The sequence below is a fragment of the Eptesicus fuscus genome, chromosome 10 (assembly GCF_027574615.1).
Source record: "Eptesicus fuscus isolate TK198812 chromosome 10, DD_ASM_mEF_20220401, whole genome shotgun sequence".
Classification (NCBI taxonomy): Eukaryota; Metazoa; Chordata; class Mammalia; order Chiroptera; family Vespertilionidae; genus Eptesicus; species Eptesicus fuscus.
In genome coordinates, this window is record NC_072482.1 from 67,008,677 (window position 1) to 67,036,201 (window position 27,525).

General features: G+C 39.0%; 1 protein-coding gene across 1 annotated transcript in view; it reads right to left on the reverse strand.

Annotated features, from left to right (window-relative positions):
* The window catches only part of GRM1 (glutamate metabotropic receptor 1), a 307,099-nt gene that overhangs the window by 8,594 nt on the left and 270,980 nt on the right, over positions 1–27,525 (reverse strand). Inside the window, exon 7 of the mRNA XM_028140654.2 lies at positions 21,399–22,329. Within this exon, the coding sequence (XP_027996455.1) occupies positions 21,399–22,329 (931 nt within the window). The remainder of the gene's footprint in view (positions 1–21,398; positions 22,330–27,525) is intronic.

Here is a 27,525-nt window from a genome sequence, read left to right on the forward strand (position 1 = left end):
CCCCCCCCCCCGCACCTCCCCAACACACACACACAAGGCAGCATGACTTTACATGACAAATAAAAAACGCCCTGGCAGGTAGCGAGGGAGACCACAGAAGAAAGGAAAAAGCTTCATATTTTAGTCCTTTTAACGCCTTTCCCTCTGCATTTTGAACTGGGCCCCCTGTTTTCATTTTGCACTGGTCTGCGCAAATGATGTAGCTGGTCCTGTGTGCTGGGATGTATGATGATGAAAACGCAGAAACCTTTCGGGCAGGCCGAGTGTGGGCAGGCACTGCTGTGTCTCCCAAGCACCAGGGCAGGGAGCTCTGTGGCCTCTGCAGCTGACCTGGAGTCACTCCTGCAGCGAGTGAACAGTGTTGTGGGTCCTCAGGGAGTTTCAGCTGTACTGACAGCCAAACTTCACAGAGCAACTCTCAGCAACCCCAAAGCCACCTTCACTAACTGTGGATTGAAACGGTTGAAAAACTACAGCATCTCCTTCATGGTGTCATTTCTTTAGTCCCCACCCTTCACTTGGTGTTGAAGTGTAAATGACCTGTACATGCAGACACTGCTTTTATGAAAGGAGTGGCTGACTAAAGGGTATAGGCTAAGCCTTGCACAATCTGATGCCAGAGTGGCCAAATGCATAAAAACTGGGAGAAGGAGTTTGACTTCAGAGTATTTTTAGCAACTGTAAAACCACATATTTAACCAACCACAGATTCCAGAGCCAGAGCAAAAGCTTGGAGGGAAAATGGAGCATATGGGGGCTTGTCAATTATAAGTCCCAAATCTGTGCTTGAATCTTTTGGCAGATATTGTGGATTTAAAGAGACCCCAGAATTTCACTTAGGAAGATTCCTCTTCAATTCTTTGGAAACTACAAAGTTTGCCTTTTTCTTTCTTTCTTGTTCCTTTTTAAATAAAGAGTCACTGCTTGTTTTAAACTCATGGATTGTGCATAGCTTTTCCCATTGTCTAAATAATATATATATAATATATATATATATATATATATATATATATATATATATATATATTAGAGGCTCGGTGCACGAAATTTGTGCACGGAGAGGGGGGGGGTGTCCCTCAGCCCAGCCTGCACTCTCTCCAATCTGGGACCCCTTGAGGGATGTCCAACTGCCCGTTTAAGCCCATTCCCGGTGGGATCGGGAACATCCCTCTCACAATCTAGGACTGCTGGCTCCCAACTGCTCGCCTGCCTGCCTTCCTGATTGCCCCTAACTGCTTCTGCCTGCCAGCCTGATCACCCCCTAACCACTCCCCTGCCAGCCTGATTGATGCCTAACTGCTCCTCTGTCAGCCTATTTGCCCCTAACTGCCCTCCCTTGCGGGCCTGGTCAACCCTAACTGCCCTCCCCTGCTGGCCTGATCGCCCAGAACTGCCCTCCCTTGCAGGCCTGGTCCCTCCCAACTGCCCTCCCCTGCTGGCCATCTTGTGGTGGCCATCTTGTGTCCACATGGGGGCAGGATCTTTGACCACATGGGGGCAGCCATCTTGTGTGTTGGAGTGATGGTCAATCTGCATATTACTCTTTTATTAGATAGGATAGAGGCCTGGTGCATGGGTGGGGGCCAGCTGGTTTGCCCTGAAGGGTGTCCCGGATCACGGTGGGGGTTCCCTTAGGGTGTGGGGCAGCCTGGGCGAGGGGCTTGTGGTGGTTTGCAGGCTGGCCACGACCCCTGGTGACCCAAGCGGAGGCCCTGGTATCTGGGGTTTATTTATCTTCTACAATTGAAACTTTGTAGCCTGGGGTGGAGCCAAGCCTTCTGCTTGCTCCGTGGTGGCAGCCATTTCTGTTGGGATTTATGTATCTTCTCTCATTGAAACTTTGTAGCTTTGAGTGGAGGCCTAGGCTGGCAAGGGCAGGCAGAAAGCTTGGCTTCCTCCATTGCTGGGAAACCCAAACCTCCCTCCTGCTCTCTGTGGCTGTAGCCATCTTGGTTGGGTTTATTTGCATATTTGCTTCTGATTGGCTGGTGGGCATGGCTTGTGGGTATAGCAGAGTGATGGTTAATTTGCATATTACTCTTTTATTAGATAGGATATACATACATACATACATACATACATACATACATACACACTCTTTGGGTGTACTTTGTTTAAATGTTAAATGCATTCTTTTCTTGAGAGCAGGTTGCCCATACATCAGTTTCTATGCTGGGAATTATTCTTTACATGAACGTGAGATGTTATGAACAAGCTTAACTCATTATAGCACAGCAGTAATATCACTGGATAGGACTCAGGAGACCAGGCACATTCCAACTGTGTATTTTCCCCTTTCAGACCCAGTTTTATCCTCCATGAAGAAGGATTGTTGAAATAGTACTTGTAAAAGCTTCTTAATAGCAAAGTGCTGTCCCAGCTTAAGCCATTACTACTGATACCTTTCCTCTGAAGGATGGAGAAACAAGAGCAGAGACAAAAGACCCAGAGGTTTTAAATCTCTGTGTATTTAGATGAGACTCATTCAGAGTCTTCTCAAACTACACTTGACTTGTGCATTTTAGCTACTTTCCTTATTTAACATCTAGCAGAAAATAAGCTGAATTCTGTTTGCTCTCTGGATTTATTTTTATTTATTTATTTATTTATTTTTGCAGGCAACGTTAGTGACATTGAATGGATGTGTTAGGAGCAGGTAAAGGCCAGATACACAGAGTCAGGCTAGCTGTCTGGGTCTGAAGTTGCCTGCCTGTGATAGGTTTGGAGGTGAATCTACATTTAGCACAGAAAAAATGGTCTATACAATTCCAGATGGTCAGCTCACCATGGAAATAATAATGTGGCAGCTGTCCAAAGTAATCTTAAAGAATGACAGCAACCACTCAAGACCATTTTAGCAGACTGCTGTTACTTTTTTTTTATAGATAAATAGGATAATCTGTAACTCTGTTTTTAAAAGCCAAATCTATTTTTCCTATTATCTGAATTTAAATATTTATTTCTCACCATCCGTTCGTCAGAGTGGAGAATGGAGCTCTGACTGTGTGTAGATCCTCTCTAAATGCTAATGTCTTCCACTCTGCCTTTTAACAGATGCATAGTCCAGTAAGGCTCTTTGCAAACACACATAGTGCAGTTTCTCCATTTTGGGGTAAAACATTGCTCTATTTTTAAAATTCTTACTTATAGAGGTTTCCAAGCTAATAAGAGACTATGGAGAATGATTTAGTAAAATTCAATTAATTAACATCACAACATTAACATTTGACCTTATTAAAGTCCCTTTTCTTTTTAAAACATTAAGAATATATTTCAAGTTCTCTGTGCATTATCATTAAAACTTACTTTGTCATTTTTAAGATATACTTTACTATGTATTATTTACTGGCATATTTAATGTTTTTACAGCATGCATATACATATGTGTGAATAAATAATATGTGGTAGTGTTCAGCATATTATTGGACTTTATACATAGCATCACACTATATTTCCATTCAGTATTTTTTTTTTACTAAAGCTAAACTGAATAATAATCACACTATAACAAAATAATTCTGCTATTGATGGTTACTTAAGTTGTTTCCTACATTTTTTCTATTTTAAGCAATGCTGCAGTACACATTCTTGGTTAAGTCTCCTTGCACACATATGGGAGACTTTTTCTATGGTATGGACCCAGATTTAAAATTTGTAGATTGTTGTACGTGCACAGTTATTTTTCTTAAATATTGACAAATTGCTTTGCAAAGTCCTTCCACAACTTACACTAATAGGTGAGAATTCATATTATTCTTTCAAATTCTGTTTTCCAGGCATCTTTAAATTTGACTTTTTATTATGGAAATTTAAAAAAATATATAAACATAGAGAAAATGTTAAACTGAACACCCATATCCTTATTATCCAGCTTCAATACTAACCAATGTATATGTGAATCGCATTCATTTATAGTCCTACTTACTTATTTAAGAACAAATCTAAAACATTATGTCCTTTTATCCATAAATAATTCAGTATATGTCTACAATATAGGTATATATTTTATAATAAAAGAAAAAAATAATAATGCTATCACACCTAAACACATTAATAGTAATTCCTTAATATAATCAAATATTCAGTATTGGAATTTCCCTGATTGTCTCATATATTTTTCTTTTACTTTTGGTTTTAAAATTGGCATTCAAATAAGATATGCGCATTGTTTTGGTTGAGTCTTTTTAAATCTATAGATATTTCCTTCCCTTTTTTGCTTGCTATTTATTTTCTGAAGAAACATTGATTATTTCTCAGTTTATGTATTTTACTGGTTAAGTTCCTGTGGTGTCATTTAACATGTATTTCTGTCCCATATTATTTCCTTTAAATTGAAAATTAGATATGAAGGCTTGGTCAGATTCAAGATTGATTATATGGGGAGAATAATTTATATGAGATGGTGTATATTTCCTATTATATAAGACTGGGAAGCACATAAATTGAATTATCTACTAATCCCATTAAAATCGATCAGTGGGTTCAGGTGTTGTCAGCCTGATGCATACATTATAAAACTCCCCCTCAGTCTTTCATCTGATGGTTTTAGCAGTCATTGATAATCACTATGTGAATCAATTACTTTATTACAAACTATAAAATGGTGACATTATAATACTATTATCCCTTCTGTAACTAGATTTTTTTTACTAAAGAACTTTCTCTTATTGGCTATTTGAATCCTATGAGGTATAATTCAAAAGAAAATGCAAGCCAAATGGATGTTTTTCCCCCCTTATTGACCCATGTTCAGAATAATGATTTGGTTTTCTAATATTCTTCTTCAACATTGATCAGTATGTCACCTGATTTTCTAATATTCTTCTTCAACATTGATCAGTATGTCACCTGTGCGTCTGCTTCTATTGTCAATTGTTTCTGTTGGATTTTTGATTATACAGTACTAACTCTTGCATGCCTAAACATAGTTTATATCAGATAAGACACTGTATAGATGTATATTTAAAACTAGAGGCCTGGTGCATGAAATTTGTGCACTCGAGTGGGGGTCCCTCAGCCTGGCCTGCACCCTCTCGCAGTCCAGGAGCCCTTGGGGGATGTCTGACTGACTGCTTACGCCCGCTCTGTGGGGAGCGGGCCTAAGCTGTCAGTTGGACATCCTTAGTGCTGCCACACAAGTAGGAGAGGCTCCCGCCACTGCCACTGCACTCGCCAGCCGTGAGCCTGGCTTCTGGCTGAGCAGCGCTCCCCCTGTGGGAGTGCACTGACCACCAGGGAGCAGCTCCTGCATTGAGCCTCTGTCCCCTGGTGATCAGTGCACATCATAGCAACTGGTCATTCTGCCATAGGGCCGAAACCAGCTCTCTGACAACCCCAAGGGGTTCTGGATTGCGAGAGGGCACAGGCCAGGCCGAAGGACCCCACCGATGCACTATTGGGGCTGGGAAAGGACATGGAGGTTGGCCAGCAGGGGAGGGGCTGTGGGAGGGCTCCAGGGTGTGTTAGGCCCATCTCGCTTAGTCCCAATCAGCCAGACCCCAGCAGCAAGCTAACCTACCTGTCGAAGCATCTGCCCTCTGGTGGTCAGTGCATGTCATAGCAAGCAGTTAAGCAGCCTTAGCATATTATGCTTTGATTGGTTGAACGGCCGACTGGACACTTAGCATATTTGGCTTTTATTACATAGGATAGGATTATGCGAAGGCTCTAGATGGTGTAATCTCAACCAGAGTTGCTTCACCACTTTCTCTGATAAGTAGAGGGAGACATATCAACTTATCCCAATTAGGAACAGAATTGAGTCAACGTTAGTTTGCAATTTGGATAGGAATCAGTTCACAGTAGGGCATATCCCTTCAGGACTTTTTTTCTTTTTATTAAATTTATTGGGGTGGCATTGGTTAGTAAAGTTATATACGTTTCAAGTGTACATTTCTATGACACATGACCTGCATATTGCATTGTGTGCCCACCGCCCAAAGTCAAATCATCTTCCATCACCATATATTTGACCATCATTACCTTTACTAACTCCTATCCCCCTTTCCTCTGGTAACCACCATACTGTTGTCTTTATCTATGAATTTTTGTTTGCTTGGTTCCCTTGTTTGTTGCTTTCAGTTTTATGTCCCGCATATGAGTTAAATCATATGGTTCTTAACCTTTTCTGTCTGACTTATTTCAACTTAGCATGATATCCTTCAGGACTTTTAACAGAGCACCTGGCTGTGTACTAGTACTCTTCATCTGGTGGGTCTCGATCTCCTCAGCATTAAGAGACTGAGGCGATTTCATCCTACTCTTCAAGTATTTTCAGTTTTGATTTTTGGCATCCTGCCACATACAACTTTAGAATTAGACAAATGCCTTGAGAAGGAACCTTGACCACTTGTTAGAGTGCCTTTGGGTTTGTCGGTCCAGCCTGTCTGATTGCTAAGAGTATTTTATAGTTCTCTCCACAGGTGGATCTGTCTTCTCAGCATTGAAGGACTCTATGAAAATTGATTCTGTATGTCAGAGGTGTTTTCCTTATCTTTTAACCTCTGTAACCTACCCAATTGCAGACATCAGCAAATATTTTGAAAGAAAAGCTGGACATGTGTTAAAACCTCTTATGCCTTTAATTTTATCACTCCAGCTTCAAGTGGACACAGGATCTCTCTGCCTTCCCTGTTCCTTCCACTGACTCTCTGCTTGGGCCAAGCATGGGTGGATACTCAGCCTCTAGCCAGTGCCGAGAATTGACAGATGCCCCAGGGAAAGCAGCTGCAGTTCTGCTCACTTCTCGGTTCTCCTGTCTCTGAGGTTTTAGTTTCCCTAATCCTCCCTACTTCAGCAGCTTTCTGGTACTATAAAAAGATAGCTTTTGTATTTTATATTGCTTTGCCACTTATTCTTGGCAAGAGATGTTCTACTACCATGTATTTTTCTTCTACCAAGAACCAAAAGTCTTGCTAGATTGCTTAATCTTTGCCAAACTGATGGTTGTAAAATGATAGTTTTTTCCTTACCTCTCTTCTTTGTTCAAGATATTTACTGAACCTAAAGAATCTTACTTTCTACAGTTTAGTGCATGTTTCCTTCAGAATTCTAAGGTGTTTATTAAGTTCTCGAGCACATTTCAATATGTATTATATCTTTGCATCTCTCCTGTGATCCTTTTCAGCTTTATTATATATATACTAGAGGCCCAGTGCACAAATTCATGCACAGGTAGCGTTTGGCTGGCCCGGCCCCAATCAGGGTTGGTCGGGGCTGAGCCTGTTGGAAGGAAGAGACGGCGGGAGGTTGGCCAGCTGGCCCTCCCCAATCAGGGCTCGATCAAGGCTGTGCTGGCTGGGGGAAGGGGCTGTGAGCAATTGGCCGGCCTGAAGCAGGAGAGGCTCTCGTCACTGCCACTGCACTTGCCAGCCGTGAGCCTGCCCCTGATGGGGGAGATGGTCATGGGGAGGGGCTGTGGATGGTGGGCCAGCTGGCCCCACCCCTGATTGGTGTGGGGGGACTGATTGGAGGTGGAGCTGGCTGGGGGGAGGGGACACGGGCCAACCGGGGTGGTGGGGGCTAATTGGGGATGGGGCCGGCCATGGGGAAGGGCTGTGGGCGGTGGGCCAGTCGGCCCCACCCCCAAGTGGGCCATGGGTGGTTGGCCAGCCAGCCTTGCCCCTGATCAAAGTGGGGGGGTGGATCGGGGCCAGAGCTGGCCAGGGGGAAGGGCTGCAGACAGTTGGCTGGCTGGCCCTACCCATGATTGGGGGGGGGGCAATCTGGGGTGGGTCCGGGCAGGGGTAGGGGCTGCAGGAGGTTGGCTGGCCAGCCCCACTCCCTATTGGAGTTGGGGGGACAATCAGGGGCAGGGCCGGCTGGGGGAGGGGCTGTGGGCCAATTGGGGTGGTTGGGGCCCATCAGGGGTGGGGCCAGCCAGGGGAAGGGCTACGGGGGGAAGGGATTGGTTGCCCCTCCCCCTCAATTGTGGTGGGAGAGTCTGATCAGGGGTGGGGCCAATCAGGGGGAGGGTCTGCGGGAAGTTGGCCAGCTGGCCTCACCCCCCCCACCCCACCTGATTGGGCTGGTTCGCTGGCTGCAGTAGGCATCAGAGCGACTGGTCATTCTAGTCGTTATAGCATTCCAGTCGCTGGCTTTTTATAAATATAGACTTGATGTTAATTCTTATTTCCTATAGTAGGTAGGCCACAGGTTTCTGAGGGTATGATCCATGTCAGTTTGACTATTTTGTGTCACTTTATCTCCCTTTACCTGCCTCAATTTTTAGAAATAAAAGAAAACTATATAACTTTCATGAAAATTGGTTACTTTTAAAAATAAAGGAGTGCTCTTAAAAATTATATCATGATAAAAGGCATAAACTGAGACTTTCCTGAGTTTACCAGGACATATGGTCACTCATTTATGATAAATGGTCAACGAATGATTTAATAAATCAAAACAAAATGGAGAGACATTCTTAATAGGAAAATAAGATTGAAGTAGTTCTGAGCTTCTTCATCACTGTGGTAATTGCAGGAACATCCAAAGCACCTATTATATTGTTACTAGAGGCCTGATGCACGAAATTCGTGCAAGAGTAGGCCCTCACAGCTCCGGCTACCTCAGCCACCCTCGCAGCCCTGGCTTCATCCGGAAGGTCGTCCAGACAGTCGGTCCGCTGTTTGGCTGTTTGGTTGATTTGTATATTACGTTTTTATTATTATAGATTAATTTCTAAATTAATTCTAACATTATAAGTTGACTATCATAAAATCTCCAGCAAAATTTAAATTAAAAAAATTAGTAAAAGTAATGTATTTATTTGTGTGCATGTGTATGTGTGTATGTGTAAAAACTAAGATATACATAAAAATGTTAGTGGTGTTTTCTGTGATATTTGGAATTGTAGGTAATTTTTATTAGCTGTTTTGTGCTTTCCTATATTTAAAAATTTGCCCATAGTGAATATTTATATTTTTATATGAAAAATAGTGACTGCTATTACAAAAATAAATTTATTATAACACATAATTCAGAAGTAAAATTTCCTCTCTGCTTTTTAGTTTTACCCCAATAAACTAAGGAATTAATAGGAGCTATGAATATGTTTTATTTTTCTCAAAAAAAGAGGTAAGGTAAAAATTCTAAAAATATATATTAAATATGAGAAACTACTAAAGAGAAATATCAAATAGAAGTTATAGAATCTGGAAATCCATACTGATATATTTTATCTAAACCAATACTGAAGTCTTTCTTATTTCAGAATTCTATAGTAGAAAATATTTAGTCATTCTGCCATAAATAAACTATTTTATTGTACATATATTTTTTAAATGTTTATTCTCACATGTAGGCATGTTCACTAATGAGAAAATAAAAGTTCAAAATTAGAGAAAAGACAAGTTTCATAAAAGGAAAACTATCCTGCTATGTTTCCAGATAGACTTTAGGCACCCAACAGCTAAAGTGAGACTTTTTATTATTTTACTCTGATTTATCCAGACAGAGAGGAAAAAAAAAATGAAACACTTGCCCAAAGCTAAAATCTACACCTGTGAATGTTTTGAAAAAAGAAAAAGAAAAATGATTACTTTGGTAAAGAAGCTTAAAATTGATGTTGTAATGATAACAAAAAGGACTTACATAACTTAAGTCTAAAATTTTGTGAGACTTCTGATATTGTTGCCTAAAGCACTGACATCAATATTAGATATATGTTTCCACTAAAGTTTATTTTATGCTATCATTTCTCTATAAGCAGAGGCATTAATATGCTCATGTCACCACCCATCGAACCAGAAAAATAACTGAATAGGCAATAATCATACAATTTCTTTCACAATAGAATAGTCACCATAGCCCCCAAAGAAATATTAGTCATATCACAGCCTATTGAGAAGGGGAAAGGGAGATATTAAAACTGGTATAAGAAGATTTCTGATTCTGGCTAAGATATGGCACCTTGGGGTAAAGCAATTATTCCTCTGAGAACAACTAGAAAAAAACAGATAAAATATTTTTAAAAACCCTTTAAAGACATTAGGAAACTGTCATGGCAACCAGAATCCAAGGGACCAATAAATCAGAATGAAGAGAACTTTGAAGAAGTAAGTTGATAATCTCTAAGCTCTATTTTCCCTTGGGATATCTGATCATTCTTGGTACAGGAAAATGGACTGAGAATCCAGACAGTGGGTCTTAACTAAGAGATAAAGAATCAAGAAAAACTTGATACATCCACAGGACTATAGACACAGAAATTTGAGTTCAAGTTTTCCAAGGCAGCCAGGAATTGAGGAGCCAAGATCCTGGAGAAAGGAAGGTCAAGTAAGTGAGACCAACATTTGATGGGTTTCCTCTAGAAAATTTTGCAAATTTTATGCTGCACAAAGCACAGGGTACAAAGCTAAGCAGAAAGTTGCTAAAACTCAGTGAAGTTTTTGGAAGTCTCATAGCACTGAAGAATCAAAATAGGAGTTCAAGACATTTTAAAGAATGAGAGACACAAGTAAAGAGTTGGGATCCAGGTTCTTATTCAGGACCGCTGGGTAGCTGTACCCTTGGACAGGATGTACCAGGGGAAGCACAACAAGCTTTGTAAAACTGCAATACACACTCAAACCAGTTCAGTCCATAACTGGAATACAACATAAGGAAAATATATGGGAATATATAAGTATTGATTATGCAAAACAATAATAGTAATGTAAAATATGTGCAAATTAAAATGCACTACATAAAAGCACAAAAGTTGACCCAAAGTAAATGCAGTTAAAGTGTTTTAAGATAATTGCCTTGTTTGAAAGTGATAAAACTGCTATAGTAATTTATTTGAAATTATAAAAAGTTAGAGAATACTTATTGTGGTCGCTAGAGTAATCATAAAAAGAATAATAAAAGAATATAAAACTAACAAATTAATGGATTGGAAAATTGAATATTAAAATACTAATTAATCCAAAGAAAGCAAGAAAGGAGAGAAACAGGACATTTTTAAATGGAAATAATCATTTCAGAGAGACAAGTAGAAAATAGTTTATCAGCATTTTTATCAAATGTAAGAGAACTAAATATTCTAATTAAAAGGCAACACTATTAGACTTACTGAAAAAACTAAATCTAACTTTGTGCACATTGTGAGGGATTCCCTTACCCAGGATCTGGTTCTCAGCCTGGCAGTCACTGCTCCCAACTCTCACCACCCAGGCAGGTCCAGTAGCAGAACTTGATTTGTTTGCCCAATAACAATGATACATCATCCAGAGTGAGACTTCTATTAAACAAGTTCATGTAATCAGGTCATCATACACCAGAATTCCAATTTCATTTTGCAGTGGGAAATAATGAGCAGTATTTAGGATACTAAACTATACATAAGTAGACCTATAGGTAGGGAAAGACAACATTGGGTAGTTGCCTGTTTCCAGGGAATCAGAGAAGAGGTGCAGGGTGGCAAGTTTCAATACTTAAAGGTTTGAGGCCGTGACACTAAGATAGTTTGCTTCATCCTTTTAGTCCTCGGGATCATCTTGTCATTTGGACTTAAATTTTCAAAAATCCCGTGGGTCACAGTTTCCTTCACCCAACTTCACACCCGAGAGGTCCATGGTCATTTCCGTTGTTTGTTGCAGTGACTGCTCTTCTCTTTTTGTGTCTGATCACTCTCACCCTCTTGTAGGTCAATCATGCTTTAGATGTGTTAACACATTACATCTGGTCACAATTCAAATATCATAAGTTTGGAGCCAAACAACCCCGAGGGGAAAGCATATCTGTGCTTACTGTTTGTGGATCTTAGAATAGAGTTTTGTAAAGCAACCTTACTTTTTTATTTTTACCTTTTAAGCATTTATCTCTGTTCACTGTCTTCACCCCAACTGCAAAGTCTTTAGGTCAGGTCACTATCGTCTTCCACCTGGACGCTGCGGCAGCCCTCCCCCACCTCACCCCTACCCCAGAGCACCACCCTCTCACCTTGCTCTCCTCACACTGAGGTTGGGGTGCTAGTGCTAACACTCACTTCTCACAGATTGCACTGCACCCCTGCTTTGTCACTTTAGCAGCTTTCCATTGTTTAGTGGACCAGATCCAAGCTCCTAAGGCCTGGGATCAGGTCTCAAATGATCTGGTCTCAGCCGACCCTTCCAGTCTCTTCTCATCACACCTGCCTTTTTTTCTCACCTCTAGGCATCCTAGAATTATTTCATTTCCTTCAGCCATCAGTGCTTTTTCCAGCTTATAGCCTTTATACTTTTATTCCTTGACTTATCTACCCAGTCCCCCCTTCCTTTCTTAGCGAACCTCTTTGCTCCTTCAGAAGTCTTAGCTGAGATAAATCTTTTTTGGGGGAATGTTTCCAGCCTCCATGCACTAAGACTGGTCAGATCCTTCTAATCCTTAAAAGAACTCACTACACTTGTGGTTACTCATTCAATGTTGGTCTCCTGGCTAGATTTCAACTTCCACAAAGCAGGGGCTAGATCTGATTTGTTCACCACTGTATTTCCTGCACTTGCCCCAATGCCTCATAGTAGGCGCTTTAAAATCATTTGCTGAGTGAATGGGTCATCAGTGCTTCTCTTCCCAGTCTTAAAAAGTGGAGTCAGACCTCGAAACCATTCCAAACATCACAGCAGAACTAATTTTATATTAGGATCAGCCCTAGAATAACTTTTGGCTTTAAACCTTTGAAGCTAACAAATATTTTTTAATAGGAAATTATTGTCAGCCCTATGAAAACTTCTTTTTTTCATTTTGCTAATATGCTTTAGTCTCTCTTGCCTCCTCATCCCTCCACCCCACATAGCTCTGCCTAGAACACACTCTCTGTATCTTCCCCCACTTTAACCCACCACTTGGTGTAGCTTTTAGCTAATGGAACCATGGTCATAGCTCTTCTTCAACTTAGTATTGACTTTTGAGGCCTTCTCTGACTCAAAGGTCAATAGTAGAGGCCCCTGCTATATGCCTCCTGAAAGCACAGAGTCATCGTCAGGTTTCTTGCTGGTGTCCTCCACTGCACTTGAAGTTCTCTGAGGTCATGGACCATGCAATAGATCTTCACCAGCAAACTGTCCACAGTGTGTAAAGCAATAACCCCTCCACACATTTTTTAAACAAAAGACTGGATTATGAAAACCTAACTAAAATCACCTGACATCCTTGCAAGAAGACATAATCAATGGCTAAGGTCACAGAGCTGGCTCCTTCTGCTCCCTCACCCCACTCCTGCCCTCTGGCTCCCTCTGCTCCCTCACCCCACTCCTGCCCTCTTGTCATAATTTCTTTTGATTCTGATCATATAGGTCTTAATTTTTTTCCTTTGTTAATACGTTTTTTACTCCTCATCCCATATCCACCTAAGCCAAATAACATAATCAGTGCAAAGTCTGGTCAAGTAGAAAATGATACTAATCTCACTGTGTTTAAGAACATTTACTAGGAGCAAGATAATAGTATATATTTTCATAACTGGAAAGTCAGGGAAAGGAAAGTATTTCTTATTGTTATTGATTTCTTTTAAGCAGCTTGTTTTTCAATGTGGTTAGCAGTATCACTAGGGACTTGGCCTAATTTTGTTAGCAGTAGACTCCTCATTTATCTTAAAAATAATCTGCATAGAGGGTATTAAGTTGCCTTCAACTATAGGAGGTTTCTCTTACCCCTTTAAAATAAAATAAAATAACAGACATTTTGGGGTTAAATTTATTAATATTAGCTGATTTTCTTTTACTACTCTACATGCGGCCCGATGCACAAATCTGGCTGCCGGCACCGTCTTCCCTCTGGCACCTGGGACCAGGCTTCCCTCACAGCTCTGGCTTCGTCCAGAAGGTCATCCAGAAGGACATCCAGTCTAATTAGCATATTATGCTTTTGTTATTATAGATTAAGGACAGTTAGCAAGTAATACTTTATTGTTGTCCTGATATATTTTAATTTATTCAGAAAATAATGTTGTAATGCTCTGTTTTCCTTTAAAAGAATCTTTTTTTGTCCTCTTTGTTCCTCTTTTTTTTTTTTTTTCATTTTCATTTTGAGGCAACTGAGAAGCATTTTGTAGCCAGGAATCTCTAGAAAAGGTCTGGTTGTTAAATTTGTTTGATTCTACAGCTCACACCTGCATAATAAATGGTGTGCCAGAGCCATGGTGTTTTCTTTTCCCTCCACTGGCATATGTACTGGAATTTGGGATAGTTACTCCTGTTTTGCATGGATAGGTGATTAATTATTTGGCTGGCTGGCTAGCCACCACTATGTAGGTTTTGTAGTTCCTTTTTGTCAATGTTTCCAAATATAAAATGCTGGTACTTAGAAGTGACTTATTCATATGGCAAGGGAAAAAGGATAGGAGTTGGGTAGAGATGGGATTACCCTGGTTTAGACACTTACAAGGCTTCTGCTCATCTCAAATCATACCCACCTCTCTGTGAATTGCCCCCCTGATCCTACTCACGGGGACCAGGAGTGATACTTCTCTGGAAGACAGTTTTATACTCAGTGACTCCACCCTTTGTCCATTACAAACTTGACTTCAGGGGATAGACCGCTGAGCCAGTTGGGCCAATCAGTCTCTCTTTGTGTTCTGTAGAACCACCTGGGGAGAGGAACTGAAGCAGTATCTTTGGGCTCTCCTGAGATTCACCATGAGGGTCCAAGAAATGAACAAAGCAGATCTATGAGGAGAAAATGAGGAGGCATGCAGGGAGACAGAAGATGATATGGAGGCCTGGAGCCTTTCTCATTAAGAATCCAGTCCCATACATGGCCCAGAAATGTTCCAAACCTTGTTACGAGGAGATACCTGAAATTGTTCTCTGTATTCTTTCTTTTAAACACCCCACTTCCTTTTGCTTAGGCTATTTAATTGGCTTCTATAACTTGCAGTCAAAGGATTCTAATTAATGAGCCTACAGGCTCTGTTCTCATGATCTGAAACTTCCAAATCTACTGGTACTCTCTCCCTATTTGCTTCATTATTCAAGTTGCTAACATTTTTACTCTTGAATTAACTTTAAAAACACATTGTTCACATGTTACCCTGTTGAGTAGGTAACACTATACACTGGGCACTAAAGCTAACAGATGGAATGCAAATGACCTCATCTCTCTTTAGCTGTGGCCAAGCATGGACAGGTTGCCAACCCATGTCCAACAGGGTGCCCTTCCTCTTACACATCTCACACAGAGTAACACTTGCATGCCTCCACTTTCAGCAGCTACACAGCTCCTCCGCTCTACACAGCATGGATATTCTGAACTGATGATAATGATGCATGCCCTCAGTGTTTAGCACTCTCTGTACATGAAGGTGTAATGCAGAGTTCTATGTTAGTATATAAACTCTATATTAATGTTTTGGGCTTCCCAGCATAAACCATATGATCCCTCTATATTTTCAATGTTTCTTTCTCTATTGGCTCCTTTCTCAGATATCACAAGCAAGCTTTAATTTCTCCTCTATTATACCACTCCTTTCTTTTCCTTGGCCTCCTTAAATACTATCTGAACATCTTAATTCCTTTAATGCCAAACTCCTCAACTTATTGCAATAGAAATTCTACCCATATTACACCCTTAAAACCAGTCAAAAATAACCATAGTATTTCCATCCTTGGGTATCTCAAGGATTCCAAGTTTTGTCTTCTGTTAATGGATTGAATAGTTGTGCCCTGGCCCCCAAATCATATGTTGAAGTACCAACTCGCAATGTAATGATATCAATAGATAAATCTTTGGGAGGTAATTAGGGTTAGAAGCGATCATGAGAGTGAGGGCCTCATATGGGATTAGTGCTCTTGTAAGAGACACTAGACAGATCTTCCTCCCTTTCTCGCTTCCCCTGTGCCTACACAGAGAAGAGGCTATGTGAGCACACAGCTGGATGGCAGCTGTCTGCAATCCAAGGAAAGAGGTCTCACCAGAAGTCAGCCATGCTGGCACCCTGATGTGGACTTCCAGCCTCCAGAACTGTAAAATTATCTGTTCTTTAAGCCACCCAGTCTGTGGGATTTTACTATGGCAACCTGAGCTGCCTAAGGCACAGTCTCCTCTTTGGTTTCCATGATGCTGCAATTCCTGTTTCCTCATTCTATTTTATTCCTTCTTCTTTTTTTTTTCTTTTTTTAAACACCTTCTAACTGTTCTTATCTCTCAAGTGTGTCTCCTAATGTTCTCCCTCCTATTTTCTTCTTTCCTTATGTCATATCACTGCTTTGGCCTCTAAATATTCTGACAACTGAGCCCTCAAATCTGGAACTCTGGCTCCGACCTTTCTCTTGAGCTCCTGACTTAAATTTCTAAATAACTTAAAATGTTTCTATTTGGATGCTATATAGCACTTTCAATAGATAAATCTGAAACCCAGTCATCAATATCTCCCCAGTCTTACTCCCATAGTTCTGATCTGTTTTTATGATAGCTGCATTTTTTCTAGTCACCCAGGCTCAAATCATGAGAGTGGTATTTGATTTTTTATTCCTTCCTTTCTCTTCCCAAATCAACATTTCAATTCTAATAAATAAAATTCAGAAAACTCTTTTCATATATGATGCTTTGGATTTGACTTTCATTTCACTACTCTAGTTTAAGACTTTTATTTTTAACCTGTCATTTGGATTAATATAGCACTCTATTAAAGCATCTTTCTACAGTCAATCTCTTCCCCCCCAATAAAAGCTTACTTGTGATCATATTTCACAAAAATCTTCACTGCATCTTATACTTTATATACAAAAATATCTAAGTTTCTTCTTAGAACAATTGATCATTATCTGTAATATGTCCTCTTTCTGCACTTACATGTTTACCCACCACTATATTTCTCCATGTACTTCATTCATACCAGATTCCATGTTGTGGCCTGAAAATGCATTAACGTGCTGAATTTTCACTTACATTATTTTCCATATGTGAAATGGAACAGTTTCTCCTGTTGAAAAACATCCTTTAAGGTCAACTGAAAATTCCACTTTTATTAAGAAATCTTTTCTCATCTTTCCACAGATATTACTCCACCAGCTGACCTTAATCTCTTTTTTCCCTGAACACTCATAAAGTTATATCGGTCCTTTATTATGGCACCTAATCCAGTATACTCTGTCATAGTTTTAAATGTCTCCCTTACTATATTGCAAGATTGGTACAGTCAGTTTCTGCCTCTTACATCTTTTTTATCTTGAATATTACCTAACACCAATATTATTAAGTGCTTTTAAGATTACTGTTGAAACAATGATTGATTGAATATATTAATGAATAATCAGTAGGTCTTTCATAAATGTTACTATGAAGCAGTAAAATTTTATGACAAATACTTTGTTTTGATAAAATCTTATGTTATTTGCTATAAAAGCAAGTGAAGAATTGTAATAACTTTTAATGCCATTTATTGTGTTATTAAGGGAAAAATAACTCCAAAATGACAGATTTTCTCATTTATAAGCTGGAATCGTAAATGAGTTCTTTCTATAAATGGGAACCTGTTATTTCTATTTGATAGTGATGTCTGTTGGCTCACTATCGTATTTCCTTTCATAATCAAAGGAGGAAAGACAAATTCAAATTCTTATCCAGAGCATAATCACTAATGCTGCATGATTATTTACTTCTATTTGTGAACAAAAGTGTTTCTAGCAGACCAAGAGTAAAATTTCTTCATAGCATCGCTCCATTTAGTATTTCACTTAGTTCTTGTACTCAGTAGAAACATATATTCAAATGCTTAAAAAACAATCACAGGAACATAATAATATTCTATTTATTTAGAAACCTAAGTTTTAAAATTATCTGCTCGCATCAATCTAATGCCTTTTTGTGATTGTAATTGTTTTAGTTTTGCATAGTTTTACAGGTCATAGAAGTGTACTAGTATTATCACATTTTAGTTCCATGTGCCATCAAATTATTTGGCACTCATTGAAGTTATTTATCCAGAAAATAACTAGAAATGTTAGTTTGACATTTAGTCATTGATATAATTTTTCTTAAAGGAAACATGTCATTTACATAATATTTTATTTTTTCAGTTGCATAATGTTAACTCATTTTGGCTTTAAAAGAAAGCGATAAATCACTTGAATCTAAATAATGTAATTGTGAATAACTATGGATTTATATCTTTCTTCTACTGCCAACAAAGAGAATTTTACCAATATCTTTAACATTAGGTTAAGCCTGGATATTTCCCCATTCAAATACATTAAACTAACAGCTAAAGAAATTACAAATATCAAGGCAAATATACTATTCAGTTAATATTCAAGGTAGAATTATGTTTAATAGAACTTCTAACTATAAGCAACTCAAGTAACCCAGACAACCATTTTATTGACATTACATTTCAGAATATGTAAAACAAGTGCCCAAACCTTTGATTGAGTCAGATATTTGGCTGTGAATGAAATAAAAAAAAAAAAAAAAGAAGTAAACTTTGCAAAAACAGACCCACAATGTCATCCCACCCATGTATCTCAGAAACAGCCTGTTATGAGAATGTAGTCAGACATGTAACTCCTCAGAATAATATTCAAACAGATAGATCAGTTGGAAGCTCTTCATTACAGCATCTGTTCTGTGTTTATAGCTATATCTGCAGACTGCCGAACACCCTCAGTGCACCATAAACGCAGGAATTACACATCCAGAATGGTAATAAACTCGTTGGGTGATGTGTTTGTTCTCTAGAGTTTCTCAGCCCCTTTCTTGTGTTGGCAAGACTGCTAGATTTTTGTTGCTGTAGAAAATATTAGATTGTTTGTAGTTTTTGTGACTCTGGTGACAAACCAGGAAAACATAACAACAATAAAATGGTAAAAACATAGGCCCTGAGATTATGGTTACATTTTTAAATTACAGCCTCAGAGAGAGTTACAAGAGAAGCAACCGTAGAATGAATAAATGAGACACATGAGTAAGTGAATGGTTGTTTTCCATAGAAATTTAGCCTCAAATACCCTCTAGGGGTCAGCTTAGCTGTGTGGCATACCTTGGAGAAGCTACAGACTGTAGTAAAAAAGCTGCCTGATATAATTATTCATTAGAAGTATCTTTCTTACTGTAATAATCTGATAGTGCCTGATCAATTACAGCCAATAATTAAGCAACTTACTGGTGAAACCAGCATTTCCTAGAGAACCATTTCAATTTAGACCAAGTTGATTTTTCTCTCAAAAGCAGGATCCCAAATGAAATTACTTTCAAATTCAAAACAGTGAAGGGAATATTGTCAGCGTATAAGGAAAGCATCTGCAGGTGTGAGAAAGTGATCAGAATGTACTGCAATGCCTGGCTGTGAAGGAGGTGTTAAGCCTCCTTAAAGTAACATCGGCTAGCTTCATCTTTTCCCAGCAGCAAGCACTGTGTACTCTCCATCGGTAGTCACTGCTCTCTTGGGCAGGTCCCAATACTGTCTGTACATAGAATCACTGGGAGAACTCTCATCAATGCACGTTCTTGGTTACCAACACAAGCTGTCTCGATCACATAGGTTCTCTTTTCATTAAGTGGTTGGAAGAACAGCTTTCATTAATGACCCATGACCAGAAATCAAATGAAAGTTTCTGAAGAACTATAATAGAGGCAGACAAGTTAGGAACATGGAGCTAGATATTGGTGGATGGTGGGATGGAATCCTCATAAAGCCATATGGGATGTGAAAAAGAATGTCTCTTAATTCCTATAAATACTCCAGTTTAAAGAGTATTTTCTCCCTTATTTTCATTTCATTTCCTCTTGTTCCTTTCCTCAGAATGAAAACTGTTATGTCACTTTACATCTGGACTCTGTGGTTATGGTCTATTTTTTTTCTCATTTGATGGTATTGTTGGTTTTCTCTCATATCGCTGGTAATCCCCTGCCAGGAGGCTGCTACTGAGGGGTGCTGGGTAGCATAAAAACCATGGCAAGGACAAAAAATGACTAAGCAACTTGGATGATCAGCATCCTATGAAGAACTTGAAATTGATACAGTGAGAAGTCAGTGTAAATTATTGTCTTCATCCATAATGCTGAAAAAATTTAGGGATGTCCTTATTTGAAATAACTTTATGGATTTCAAAAATATATTTTTCCATAGACTGTCTCATCTGATCATCAAACCAATGACAGGATTTCTGTAAAAGATGCTCATGGTGCTGCTTGGCAAGTAAAGATACAAAACTAGAAATTTAAGGCATGTAGATTTTTTGACATTTGTTAAGATGAGAAATTTTATGCCAGTTAAGACATAGGCAAAGAATGGCTAACTAAGTGAAATCATACTTCAGAGTTACATAAATTCACAGTGTCTCAGTTTCCTCATCTACAAAATGGAGAAAAATAACACCCATCCCTCCTATCTTGCTGACTTCTTCAGGTAGGTGGACTAGTTATAAAGCAATGTATACATTATAATAATTACTACTAAAAGCCTTCATTTTAAAGGATTGTTTCAAAAAGTAAAATTAATACTGTTAATGGGGGAAATTATCTTTAGACAGTTCAATTACCTTTAGAGCTTCAAGCATCCATGTCATTTTCAAAATAGTAAATGTTACATGAAATTTACTTCATGAATCTCAGAAAAGATGACTCATGCAAAATTTAGCATATGCTTCTTTGCAATGCAGAGTCAGCAAGAAGGTAGGAAAGTGTTTATTACATAAACTACTCAGAAAAATTACCAGAATAGAATAATCTGGAGTTTGATGTTCACATTGATTCTCAAGTTCAGGGCTCATCACGTTTATCTGGTTCTTAATTCTTTCGGTACTTTATGGCTAAGAAAGTTCTGATCATGACCTTGCAGTTGAGATAACTCAATTAATATATAGAATTATGGAATATCTTTACTACAGTATACATTAACGTTCAATAAATAAGAGGGACATATTACAGTTGCCTAAGGGAACTTAATTTAGGACATACTTGGTGCTCAGTTGCAGTCAAATTTTGAAAAATTTTCCCAAGTGCTTAATTCCCTTCCTCTCATCCCAGATTAGTGATGATGTGGCTCTAGAGTGATAAAAATAAATCAGAAAAGATCTTCAACCATGGTCTAAACTAGAAATTAGAACTAGAGTTTGCATCTCTGACCCAGACCCCAGAGAGGTGTTGATGTTCCATAGAGAGAGGACCCACATGAAAGGGAAAACATTATTGGCAGAACAGAAGCTGCAGATTCTAGGTCAGAATATGTTCAGCTGGTTGGTGCTTCATGCTCCTTGCTCTTTCAAAGGAATGAAAAGAAGAAGATAGTCCTAATCCAACAGAATGTGAGATTAGAAAAAAAAAACACAGGAAAATGTTAAGAAAAAAATGAAAAAACATTAGGAAAAGTGAAGAACATGATTTAGTCAAATAGAGAAAAAGAAAAGAAAATGAGAGAGAGAGAGAGAAAGGGAGGGAGGGGGAGAGAGAGAGAGAGAGAGAGAGAGAGACTGAGAGAGAGCAAACCCGATCAGATTACTCACTTGGCATTCCCTGCCCCTGGTTTCTTTCTTCGGAAAATGTTGAGGAAAGTGTTGGAGCGGCAGGGCAGCTTGCCATCGCCGACGTGCATGCGGACTACATCAGAGGTGGTGAAGGCACTGCGGACGTTCCTCTCCGGCTTGGCAATAATGATGTACATCTTGGGAGTGAACATGCACCCCAGGGCCACCGTTACACTGAGGCTCACTGCAAAGCAGGTAGTGATGATCTTGTAGTTGCTCCCAAAGTAAATGGGCACAAAAGCCAGCCAGATGATGCAGGTGGTGTACATGGTGAAGGCGATATATTTGGCCTCATTGAAGTTGGCGGGCACGTTGCGTGTCTTGAAGGCATAGTAGGTACAGCTCATGATGAGGAGTCCATTGTAGCCCACAGGGGCCACCACACCCAGGTTGCTGGTATTGCAGATAAGGTAGACTTCCTTGATACTTGGGTATGACAGAATGGGCATGGGGGGCTCCATGATGATCAGGGTTACCACCAGGGTGAGCTGCACGCTAATCAGAATTGAGGCAATGATCACCTGGGCCCAGGCACTCATGAACCTGGGCTTCCGGGTGCAGATCTTCTTCTTGCTGCCAGCTAGGATGCGCGCAATGCGATTGGTTTTGGTCACTAAAGCAGAGTAGCACATGGCAGAGGAGAGGCCAACCAGGAGGCGCTGGAGGTAGCAGGATGTGGTGGTAGGTTTGGCAATGAGAGTGAAAGGGCACACGTAACCCAGGAAGATGCCAGCTAGGATAATGTAGCAGAGCTCTCGACTGGAAGATTTGACCACTGGTGTGTCCCGGTATAGCACGAAGATCAGTGTGACAAACAAGGTGACAAGGATGCCCAGGCAGGAGAAGGCGATGGCTATGATGGATTCTATATTGCTCCACTCCAGGTAGCGGACGGGGATAGGTTCACAGCCTGTGAGGGGAAAAGTAGATTTAAAATGAATCCAAGATTTCTACTGATCAATAATAACAGTGCTTTCTAGTTATCAGAGGCGTAGCTAGCTTCACATCTACCATGATTTATGTTATCTTAATGCTTTTAAAAACGCTTCACTATTACACAAATAAAAATACGTTATTGTTTTCTCTGGACAATTATGTTCTTTAACCTAATTGCATTACAATCCTAATATGACATACTTGAATCTATAAAAATTATCCTCTTTATCTAATACCAGCATTACAAATGAATGACACTCTATGGGTGAAACTTGGTTCTACACTTTTAGAAAGAGAAAGACTATGTTTCCAGTGGGGGTTAAATGGTGAGAATGTATTAGATAAGTTAGTAAGAAATAAACTAATACAATTTTTATTTTCATGTAGTTGTTGCCTACAGGCAAGTCTAGCTTATAGACATTATTTTTCTTGGCCAGCACAGTGTTTTAAACATAAATTTCACCTCAATTTTCTAGAAGAATCCACATTGTTCTATTTGTCACATATCATATTATTTATTTATTTTTTTCATTATTTTCTTTTGTTGTTGTTGTTTAAATGTCTTTATTGATTAAGGTATCACATATTTGTCCTCATCCCCCCATTCCCATCCCACACCCCTCCCCATGCATGCCCCTACACCCCTGTTGTCCTTGACCACTGGTTAGGCTCATATGTATGCACACAAGTCCTATGGTTGATCTCTCCCCTTTATCCCCACCCTCCCCTACTCTCCCTCTGAGGTCCGATAGTCTGGTCCATGTTCTCTGGGTCTATTCTTGTTCATCAGTCTATGTTGTTCATCATTTCTCCTAGATGAGAATCATGTCCTACTAGAAATACACTTATAAGAACCGAAAATGAGACAAGCAATAATGGTTATGCTGAAAGGCAAATGAATCAGTCTGTAGTGAGTTTCTTTCTGGGCCAACAGTTCTTTTGAGACCCAATTTCAATGTCCAACAGTTCTTATGTGTACATGTCAGCAATGATATTTCAGTTCTGGATGGTGGACAAATGGTGGTAATGCAGGTCTAACCCTCTCTGGTTTGGTCCTGGGCAACCTGCAGTGACGCACAGCTGCTGACATATTATTTATTTTAAATCTCACCTCATTATTTATGTCTGATCTGTATGTGGCAATTAAGAGCCTCTTAGTTATCACCCTCTACCAGACATACCAAGAAAGAATGAAATCTCCCTTCACCCATCTCTTGAAAAGAGAGACAGAGCTGTGTCCCTAAATGTCTGGCTAAGCTTTTCCTTCGAGATGGAAAGTGAAATCTTTTTTTGTATTTCACACTGAGAGAAAAATGTCTCAGGTCCTGGAGACAACTCCTTAACAGAATTTTGTGTTTGGTCTATGCCAGTATTCCCCAAATTGTGAGAATAAAAATATTTCCATAAATTTAGGAGAAGACATTGTTCTGTAGGCATGGTAACCTGTTCAGTCAATCAACAACAGCACCCCTCAACTAACATGTTTTTACATGCCATCCAATCAGTATCAGCACTTGCTTCTGATAAACACCTAATCAGGAGCAGATGCACATTTAATAAATGAGTGCCAACCATTCACAAGCACAATCTCTTGACTGATCTTAGTGGTCTCTCTCTCTCTCTCTCTTGTCTGACAGGGTTTGTCTGTCAAGGTCTCTGTCTTTTTGTGGAAGAACTTCTGCTTCCTATAAAAAGTCACATTTTAATTTTAAATCTTCTAATTTCCTTGATGAGTCTGGAAAAAATTATCCTTTTTTTAAATACCAGCATTAGAAAATTTAGAAAGAGAATTAAATATAATATTTAGAATAACAGTGATCATTAGGGAGAACTTTTGATATGACACAATCAACAAATTAAAATATATGAAAGGCTTTGTAGACAAATTAGGAAATAAAATACTAAGTAGTTAATGTTCAGCTTCTTCATCGGCATACTGAAGTTGCTAAATAAAATTTAAATTCCAATGTAGTCTTTGTCAAGGCCTTGGTAACCTTTTGAAAGCAACGCTCTTTGCATTTCTCTTTTTCTATGTAACTTTACCCTTTTTTTTTTTAATGAACTGTTCTGACATCAAAGTTTTCATTAGAAAAGAATACTATATTTTAAATTTGGAGAATACAAGTCATACCTGTGGAAGTTGAATTAAAACCCTGAAGCAAATTAAGAGCTATAATTAATGGTTTTCCTAAATTTTAGAGCTACAGGCAAAATATTTTCTGCAAAATTCAGGAATTTTATTAGATACTTATTGTTACACTCTATAGATATATACCAATTAATTCAATTAATTGTTAGCCTCAAGGAGGAAAATGTTTAAAGGCAGCAGATTAGAAAAGAGAAGATTTAAATAACACAGTGGTGTAAAATTTTAAAAATAAAAGTGCATTACATAAGGCAATTTCAGAAGCTCTTCTTTGGTAAAGATTCAAAGTTATAAACTAAATAAAGATTGAAGACAGGCTTTAGGAAACCTTCAAATAATTCTGGGGTGGGCTCAACAACTGAGAGAAGGACTATATCTTCTCTTCCTATAAATGGGCTCAAACCTGAATTAGGGGAATCAAACCAGAGAAAAATGTTAAAATACATAATTACTGACTCATAAATATTCTATATGTGACTAGACATTTAGATAGAATATAAAAGTAAATAAACTAGAAATCAATCTAATTGTGGATTTTTAGGCAAAGCAACAAACAAGATAATGATTTTCATCTGGGTAACCGACTCTCCTGCCATGTTTCAAGGAACTGAGATTAGTCCCCATCCAACAACCAGCAAAACACTGAAACTCTCAGTCCAACAACCTTTGAGGATTACATTCTCACAATTACCACACAAGTTCAGATTAGACCCTATCCCTAGCTGACACCTTGATTTTAGGCCTGTGAAAGATCATGAAGCAGAGAACCCAGCTAAACTGTGTCCATATCCCTGACTCACAGAAATTGTGAGATAATGAATGTGTGTTTGTTGTAAGTTACTAAGTTTTGGAGTGATACAGCAATAGATAACCAATTTTCCCATTAAAACCAATCTCTTAATTCAATAGCCAATGCATAAGGACAATTACAGGCATAAACTAAATTGGTCAAAATATGTTTAGGTTTTGTACAAGGTTGTTTAAGTGTTATCATAAATAATAAAACCCTATTAAAACGGTCAACATTTTCTACTAGTTAATTAGCTAATTATGAATTGTTGTTTCTTCTCCTTCCTATATTACTATCCACTGATATAATACTCATATATCTTAATCAATGTAGAAAAATATCAGGGTTGTGTTTATGTCCCTTAAGAAGTGTCCCTACCCAGAAATGAATTTTAAACAACCCAGTACTATTGTTCTTATACTAAAAAGAAAAAGAAAAACTACTAGATTTAATATATAATAAATAGTCTAATAAGTACTACAAAAGGCAATACTACCACAATCTAAACTTTTCTAAGAAATAAATTGTGGCCTCTCTGTGGCATAACAAATTGTTAAAAGAAAATAACAGATACATAAACTAATAGCTGGTATGCTTTCAGAATAATTCACTTATTTAACATAAGATAGGAACTTTAAAAAAAAGGCTTAGGGTACTTTTTAAAAATTAAAAATAATGTCAATTTTTTATGCATTGATGCTATGTAAAATAATTGCTTTCAGAAAGCAATTATTGAGATCTGCAGTAAAAAGGTACTATAAAAACATCTTAAAAATATAATAGAAATATTTTAGAGATGATCATGCTAAACAGACTGCTCTGACTAGAAATCTTTACACAAGGGCCTCACATAAACAACAACAAACAATTTATTCCCAACTCTCTGGACAAATGAAAAGGAACCTTAATATTGCTGAAGGTTAAATCCCTTAGTGATTTTAATCTGAGTCTCTTTTTTCTTTTTCTGAGTTTAGAATTCAAACCTTTATTTGTGCTACTAGAGGCCTGGTGCACGACATTCAAGTACTGGTGGGGAGGGGTGGGTCCCTCAGCTTGGCCTGCACCCTCTCACACTCCAGGACCCCTTGGGGGATGTCTGCCTGCTGGCTTAGGCTTGCTCCCTGGGGCTAAGCAGCAGGCGGACATCCCCCGAGGGGTCCTTAGCGCTGCCACAGAGGCACTCACCAGCCATGAGCCTGGCTTCTGGCTGAGTGGTGCTCCCCCTGTGGGAGCGCACTGACCACCAGGGGGCAGCTCCCACATTGAGCATCTACCTCCTGGTGGTCAGTGTGCATCATAGTGACCGGTTTGCATATTAGCCTTTTATTATATAGGACTAGAGGCCCGTTGCACGATATTCGTGCAAAAATAGGCCTTCCTTCCCCTGGCTTTGCTCCTGGCTGCCCAGGAGCCTGCAAGTCCTCACTCCTGGCCAGAGCACCACTTCTGTAGCTCCCTCCACCATCTCCCCTCTCCCTCATAGCAGGTGTCCTGCCCCTCCCGGCCACTCCAAGCCTGCATATGCAAATTAACCCGCCATCATTGTCAGGTTAATTTGCATACTCACTCCTGATTGGCTGTAGGTGTAGCGGAGGTGCAGTCAATTTACATGTTTGTCTATTATTAGGTAAGATAATGAGAAAGAAAAAGGATTAGTCACGTACATGAGGCATCAGTACTAGTTCTTACCAAACAGAGCAACATACAAATACTTCTCATCACCTACTTTTACAATTTCAATGGCACAACAGCATACCCAACCTATTTTCCCATGCGTGCATAACTAATACTCTTTAAATCCCAAGGACAGTAATTGTGCCATGCCCAAGTCACTGATTAAGAATGGAACAATCAGACTCACATGCTTTAAAATATTTTAAAAAACCAATGCACCAGAAGACAGCAAAAACCCTAAGGGCAAAATGTACTGTGGATTTAAAATTTCTAAAGAGAAATTTAAAGGGAAGAGGGCCATGATTAAAAAAAAAAAGCCACCGGTATTACTTTACCAATTCAGTAGATGCATCTCAAACAAGTGATATCATAAAGGGTTTTCAGATCCTTCCCTAAATTTTTACCATCAGATCACACCCCATTTTGCTCCGATCCCCCCAAACTGATTTTGGCTGATAGTTTCCCCTCTAGTATTGGATCACTTAAAAAGCAACTTTTAAACTAAAAATATGATGGATGCTAAACTCTAACTTGGTACATGGATTGTCTGCTACCAAATA